Source organism: Antechinus flavipes, chromosome 3 (genome assembly GCF_016432865.1).
Source record: "Antechinus flavipes isolate AdamAnt ecotype Samford, QLD, Australia chromosome 3, AdamAnt_v2, whole genome shotgun sequence".
NCBI lineage: Eukaryota > Metazoa > Chordata > Mammalia > Dasyuromorphia > Dasyuridae > Antechinus > Antechinus flavipes.
In genome coordinates this window covers 553,583,719-553,591,689 of record NC_067400.1, presented here as the reverse complement: position 1 = coordinate 553,591,689, position 7,971 = coordinate 553,583,719, and the positions used below count along the sequence as shown (strand labels likewise).

At 38.8% G+C, this 7,971-nt stretch overlaps 1 protein-coding gene across 1 annotated transcript; it reads left to right on the top strand.

The window, feature by feature from the left end:
- Window positions 1–6,812: 6,812 nt before the first annotated feature.
- On the top strand, window positions 6,813–7,766 carry LOC127557401 (olfactory receptor 52M1-like). The gene has a single exon (XM_051990731.1). The coding sequence runs from the start codon at window positions 6,813–6,815 to the stop codon at window positions 7,764–7,766; it is 954 nt and encodes a 317-aa protein (XP_051846691.1).
- The last annotated feature ends 205 nt before the right edge of the window (window positions 7,767–7,971 follow it).

Genomic DNA, 7,971 nt, shown 5'->3' with positions numbered 1-7,971 from the left:
TTAATGATTATTTGAATCTTGATATTCTTCTAGTTCCAAATGCAACTACTTGAACTAATGTCCAACAAAGCATGAGATTTTATCAGGTGATAACACTTATTCTGCTTATCCCCAGAGGGAAGAATTAGAAGCAGTAGGTACTTAGTCTTGGGGAAATGTTCCAATATTTATACTGTGGGAAGTTCTAACTCTCTAAAAATCCTTAAATATACACAGGATCATTACTTGCCAGGGATGCTGTCAAAGGGATTCTTGTCAGAATGTAGGTTGGATTAGATGGACAAGAGAAACTACGTGGAGTAGTGGGTAGAGCATAACAATTGGAGTCAGAAAGACCAGAGTGTGAATCTTGCCTCAGACCCTTTCTACCCTTCTAACTCCTTTGTAATCACAACCTCTTTGTACCTCAGTTTCTTCACCTGTAAAATGTAATAATAGCCTCTATCACAAGGGATTGAGAGAACCAAATGAGCTAGAAGACTTTGTAAACCTTAGAGCACTTATATAAGCATTTATATAACGCACTTATATAAATGCTAGTTATTATTATTAAGATTTCTGAAGTGTTTCCAATTTAGAGATTCAGAGATTTCTATTAAGCCTCAGAACTCATCTCTTGCTTAGGGTCATAGAAGTTAAAGTCTGACCCTCTTTCCACTAAATCACATTGTTTCAACCCTTTGAGAAAGAGAAAAATCAGGTCCCTTATATCTGAAGCCACGAAGAAGTGGTTTTCTTTTAAGAAAATCCAGTGTTTTGCTAGGAGAACTAGGCTTTCTCTAGAGAAATTCAGAGAAACCCTAGAGCGCATCAATATCCTAAATGGTTCCCCCTTCAGCTTTCCTTTTTGAGTCCTGGCTGGATTCCCATAGGTTCCTTCAGTCAATAGGGAAACTGAGCATAGACCCGGGACTGAAGAAATTCAGACTGAGAGGTAGGTCCCTACGGCAGGGTTCAGTGTCCTGGCCCCTCCCCCTACTAACTAATCCCCCCTCTGGATTACCCTAATTGTCTAGGGCTTTCCATGGACTAATTTCATCTACAACTGCCTCCTACTGGGACTTTTTGGTTATTTTTTGCACTAGGAGGAAGGAGGAAGATGATTTCCTCCAAGGTCAACACATAAATTCCTGGTTTGGACAATTTCTGTAAAATCCTGGTCCTCAGCTCCTGGCCTGAGGATGTCTTGGTGAAGGTATGGTACCATCCAAGGAAGCCTCCTACCCCCAAGCAGGACTTTAGTTGCGCTTCTAGTCTTTGCCAAGAGAGACGTCTTAAAGAGTTTGAGGAGTGACCCAGGAAGTAACCTGCTGGTCACTAGGAGTCCTGACCAAATTCTCAGAAGCAAAAGGTCAAGAAAGTTCCCCCAGAAAATCAAGGGGTGTCTAGATGCTTGTGAAGTCCTGGAGCTGGCCAGGAGCCCATTTAGAGGCTGTAACCCTTGGCATTTTTACAGCTGAGAAACCAACATGAAAAGCAGGTATGGGAGAAAAAGAACTAGATGTAGGGGGTAAAGCAGATGTGGTTATGTCTGAGTCAGATTTGGGATATTTCTTATTGCCCCCTCCAAAGATGCGGTGCCCTGTTAGTGATGGGATGGAGCACTTTGTGGAGCCCTTTAAGACTTACAAAATTGCTTTCTTCACAAAAAACCTATGAGGAAGGGAGTACAAGAATTATTATTCCCATTTATAGATGAAGAAATTGAAAACAAGTGACCTGCCTAAATTTAGATGTTAGTAAGGATTGGATTCAGGAGGGACCTGAGTTCACATTCTGATTCCAAGTTCAGAGTTTCTCTATTATGTCAAACTGCCTTTCTGTTGTTATACCTCCCATTTACTTATTACTTCTCTGTGTTATCTGATCTAAATGATCACTGTTGACTCTTCTCTGAATTTAAGGGAGATGCGTCCTCAGTCTATGGCATCTCTGTGTCTAGGATACAGGATACAACCATTTGGGTTGATTTACACGTGCCTGTGAAGGCAAGTAATAAAAGGGGATAGTTATGAGGGATTTATATGTCTGAGTTCCTTTATAGGAACAAATGAGGTAATATTTATAAAATTCTTAGTACAGTATCTTGCACATAGTAGATGATTGACAAATATTCATTTCCTTACTTTTTTATTCCAGATATTTCTAGTTCCACAGGCAGATTAGTATAGTATAAAGGAATTTAATTTGGAATTGAAAAATCTGGATTCGACATCTGATTCTAGAACTAGTTGAGTAACATTTGGCAAATGAAATAATTCAACATTGATGATCCTCAATTTTTCCCCTGTAAAATAGAGATAGTGATCCCAAATTATTTCCTTCATAGAATTATTACAAAGCTCAAATGAAATAATAGTTGACATTTATATAACACTTTGCCATTTATAAGGTGCTTTGCCTAAATAAAATTATTATAATATTGTTATTATTACTGTTTTTCTAGGCTTCTATGTGCTTAGCATCACTTTTTGTTCTCATCTCTATTACCTTAAGCAGACCTCAAAATCACTATCTCTAGATCTTTTCTAGGTAAGAATAGAAAGCCCAAGAAGTTTAATATTACCTTGGAGGAGCCATAACTCTAATGTCATAAGCCCAGGCAAGGAAATTCCTTCTTGGCAGACATTACCAGAGATAGATTGAATTTGCCCAAGAATTTGTTGTCGACTCTTATAAGCCTTAAAATGTCAAAGTCTTCAATCTCAAAAACAGAGCAATTCTCACAGGTATTTCTGCCTTCTTATTTGTAGTTTCCCCATACATACTAATTATAGTAGGCCAGAGCATATCTATCCAAAATTGAGGACAAAGCGATAAAACTTTCCTCATTTTCCTCATCTCTAAAATAGGCATATTATTCTGTGTGCTACTTCTATCACATATATACTGAGAGGAAATTAAGTTCTAAACCCAAAAGCATGATAGAAATGGGAAAATTTATTGCCTTTTCTCTTCTATCTAATCATGGGATTAGATAGGGTCCCCCTGAGCCATCCTGCTATTCTCAGGAGAGGTGTGAATCATTCCATTGTACATGATGTCAAGAAAGAATTGACCCACAAATATTCCTTCTAACTTCTCAGTTCTTTGAGATCAGGGACTCTCTGCAACAATGACTAAAAATATTATGCTACAAACTTCTGAGCATAGTATATAAACTTATAGAATGTTAGAATTAGAAGACACCTATAAAAATATTTATAAAGTGGGAGGGGTGTGAGAAACAGAGACAATGAACAAGTTGAGGAAACTGAGACCTAGAAATGAAAAAAGGATCATAGATTGCAAACTGAGATTTGAACCCAGGATCCTTGCTCCAAAAGCTAGTGCTTAGACTGGATATCTTTTAGATTGTACATAAAGGTTCTGATCCAAGATTACTAACTACAAGGAACTTTCCTTGATTTATTTAGTCTTATTCTTCTCCCTTTACAACCCAAGGTGTTTTGAGGGACTAGAGTTTGGGAAAGATTCCAAATAGAGAGAAAAATAAGTAAATGCATACAAGTAGCAACTGCACAGGGCATATTAAGACTACTCAGTGATTCCCCATTGCAGCGTTCCCTGTACCTCTTCTTTCAAGTCTTTGCAGTCGGGCACTTGCTTTAATGGAGAGGAACAGAAAATAAATATAGCTGCTATGTAAAGGCCAAATATTATGGACAGGACAATGGTGTTACCATATTAGTGTGGCCAGAATGGATCACAAGAGGGACCTATGAAAAGCAAGAAACCTATTAGGAGACTGTTGTAGTAGTCCAGGGAAGAAGTTGACATGGAAAGGAAATGATTGGGAGACCTAATCCTTTGAGAGGATGAAGAAGAAGGAATACCCTATCAGTTATCAAGCCTTATTAACTCTATCTCTACAATGTTCTCTCAACTCTTAACACCTGTTTTAAAGCTTGTTTTGCTTCATCTGCCTGCCAAGACACACTTAGTTTTGAATATAGGGGAAACTTCTGAACGTGGCTTTCCCTTGTCTCTAATACCTCAGGGTATAGACATATAAAAATGTTAATTCTAATCTCAGGATCCAAGCATCACAGGAGCCAATTCACTGTATTTTTCCCTACTAGTAAAACATAAGAATTACTAAAGATCTTGCATGTGTTCTAATAAAGTCCCAAGCCCTGTGGAACAAAGTTCTTTGAGAGATAAGCTGAGACTTTATTTTGCTAAAATAAATTATTTCCGAGAAGAAACTTCAAGAGGTTTCCCTGCTGTTCCAATCCAGAGTGTATACTTAGAATAAACAAAAATTAAATAGTTCTCCTTTATGTCTTCTGGAGTAACTTTAAGTATTCCCATTCTGCCATGTTTTAAAAGTAGACAGAAGCTTTAGTTAAGATCACCTGATGTGGTGCTTTCAACCTTATAAAAGGTGTATTGGTTTTAGTAAGGAAAGAGAATTATTCATGCCCTAGCAACAGGTAGTGATGAGATTGAGTAGGAAAAGCATAAAGGTGCATGGAATGTTGTTCTTGAAAGCCAGCTGTTAACCATAACCAAGCAGGTCTCAAACACTTATTCCTTGTTTCTTTCCATTCTAAAGTATCATTACAACAGAATCCTTTGAACCCTGCATTGCTTTGCTTTACTACATCATTCAAGAATCTATGTCCAATGTGTAAAAATTATCCTGGCATGGATTCTGTCAATACAAAGTTATTATTAAATAAAATTAAATTTAAAAAAAAAAAAGAAACATATAAAGCTAGTAAGTGGAGGAGCTGGGAATCAAATCGAGATCTGTTTTGAGCCTAATCTTTCATAGGAAGCTTGCTAGAAGGTAGAGGATAACAAGGGCCAAAGGAGAGATTCAGTGAAAGGGCCCTAAGAAAAATATGAAGAGGGAGAGAGAGGATTCAGAAGTTTAAAGCTCTTACATAAGAGTTTGGCTCAAGGTCACTCACAGCAGAACTCCAATTGGATCCAGGTCTTCTGACTCTCAATCTCGAGCTATTTCCATGTTTCTCACACCAAGAGAGGAGGCAACAAAGAAGTGGCTTTGTCATTTCAGGAATAGTTATAATCTTTGAGGCTGTGAGGGAGAGGGGAGTGCAATGTCCTTCACACACAGAGGAGGGAGCAGAGATTGGAGAGCAGTTTTGCTGGAATTCATGAGAGGTTCCAATAAAAAAATAAAGATAAAAAAAAGAATTAAAAAAAAAAAAGAATCTATGTCCAAGCATTCTAGTGTATAACCAGAAGTTCAATGGAGATGAAACAAGGTGAAGGAGAACAAAATAATTAGTCTACCTATTTCTAATTGGCCTGCATAATCTCTTTGGATTAACAGAGGCAAAAGTTTGGAGGTCTCAGCATCTGTCTCTATGGCCACTATCCCAATTCAGGTTCTTGTCTCAAAAATAAGTTATTGCAGGAAATTAAGCCCCTGAGATTTATCAAGATTTAAAAATAAAAATATCTCATTTCAATGAGTGACCAAATGGTCTAGCAGAAATATCATTGATCTTTAAAATAAGCTTTTCTAGGGAAGAGGGTTTTTTTGTTTGTTTTCATAATTCCAGTGTCTAGTACATCATCTTGTACAAGGTAGGTGTTTCACTTACAGCTGTTGAATTGGACTCATATTTTCATTACAAGTTTCTTCTCATACACTTAGAAGCTAATCATCTTGCATAAGACACTTCTCATTTTATAGTAAAGTCCAGAGTGATAAATGAGATTTACATTAATTATTTCACAAAATTGTTGTGAGCAAAGTGCTAAAAATACCAGTTATTTTGTTGTTATGATTACTATTATCATCTCCTACAACTATTGATCCCAGTGATAATTGATGGTTACTTGAGTGATTATAGATGAGCTAGTAAGTCACTGCTTCCTCCTCACTACTAAAAGATTTTTTTATCATGAAGGAGGAAAAAGACCACGCAGCAGGAAAAAACAGTACAATAACAATAATGCAGAGTTCTTTACAAATATCTTGTTTAATTCTCATAACAACTCTGGAGGGAGGTGCTATGATTACTCTTATTTGACAGATGAGGAAACGGAGACAGACAGAAGTTAAGTAACTTGCTTCAGTCATATAGCTAGTAAATGTTTGATGTTGCATTTAAATTCAGATCTTCCTCACTCCAACTCCAGTTAGTTGACTTTTTGCTTTGCCACTTAACTGCTTCTTATTTATACCTTCATAAATAAACCAGCCCTATATTATAAAGCTGTAACACTAAAATTTCATCTCTTTGAAAAGAAAAAATATGCACAGCAGACAATGAAAAATAACTGATTGTATCCTCTGTGTTTTGTATAGTGCCTTTCATATGTTAGGAACCTAATGCTTATTGAATGGAACAGATAAAACAATAGTAAAATAATACCTATCCACATTGTACTTGAAGGAAATAATATGTGTACACATAAGCAAATGAAAAATAAAACACATAGTAACTTGGGAAGGGGAGTGGAGAAGCACAAAATATTTTGAAAACTTTCAAAAATATGCTATAAAAACTAGCCTCTGAGTCTTAAAAGGAGCTGAGGATTCAAAGAGACAAGTATGAGAAATGAGAGCAACAGGTTTTATAGGAACCAAATTGACAAAAGAGTTGGAATTTTTAGCTGGAAAAGGGAGAACCAGTGGATATAACTATCATATGCATCCAAACAGAAGATATATGGGGGTTTTTTGAATGCGTATTTAATCATCCTACTCTTGATTGTAGATTCTACCAGACTACTCTTTATGGAAGTGAAACTCAAGAACTTGTAGCTTCCAGAGAGAAAAACTCCACTGGGGTGGGGGGCAAAGGTGAGTGTGTCCCCCCACCCCCACCATGTTCCCCTCTCAAAATGCCTGCTCCATCCCCACTTCTTTCCTGCTGACGGGAATCCCTGGACTGGAGTCCCTGCACATCTGGCTATCCATCCCCTTTGGCTCTATGTATTTAGTAGCTGTGGTGGGAAATATGATCATCCTGGCAGTGGTGAAAGTGGAACGCAGCCTGCACCAACCCATGTATTTCTTCCTGTGCATGTTGGCTGTCATTGATCTGGTCCTATCCACCTCTACCATGCCCAAGCTTCTAGGTATCTTCTGGTTTGATGCTCGTGACATTGGACTGGATGCTTGCTTGGCCCAGATGTTTGTCATCCACTGCTTTGCCACTGTTGAGTCAGGCATCTTCCTGGCCATGGCTTTTGACCGCTACGTGGCCATCTGTGACCCACTGCGCCATACTACGGTGCTCACCCACTGCACGGTGGGCTGCATGGGACTGGCTGCCCTTTTGCGGGGGGTGCTCTACATCAGCCCCTTGCCTTTGATGATTCGTCTGAGACTTTCTCATTACCGAACTCAGATTATTGCCCATTCCTATTGTGAGCATATGGCAGTGGTGACCCTGGCATGTGGGGACACAAAAGTCAACAACCTTTATGGCATGGGCATTGGCTTCCTGGTTCTGATCCTGGACTCCCTAGCCATTGCAGCCTCCTATGTGATGATCTTCCGGGCTGTGCTAGGACTGGCCACCCCAGAGGCCAGGCTCAAGACCCTGGGGACATGTGGGTCCCATATCTGTGCCATCTTAGTTTTCTACATCCCTATTGCTGTCTCCTCCCTCACCCACCGCTTTGGACACCAGGTGCCGCCCCACATCCACATCCTGTTGGCCAATTTCTATATGCTCATCCCACCCATCCTCAATCCTGTTGTCTATGCTGTAAGAACCAAACAGATCCGAGAGAGGCTTCTCCGAATCCTGAAGGCAGGAGCTCAGCTCGGGTGATTACTAATGTTGGTACCCAAGGAAATGGGCTGCTTATAAAAAAGCAAATACCTTCCATTCTCCACATTTACCTCAGAACAAAAAATGCCTTTGAAACACAGTATGTACAATTAGGGATATTTACAGACATTCTGATTTTGAGAATCAACTAAGCCAGGGCTTGCATTCTTTACCCCATAGGTACAAACAATCCATATACCATAGA

What these genes read in the sequence shown, in the direction of transcription:
- LOC127557401 (XM_051990731.1), top strand. Translation starts at nt 6,813, where the DNA reads ATGTTCCCCTCTCAAAATGCCTGCTCCATCCCCACTTCTTTCCTGCTG.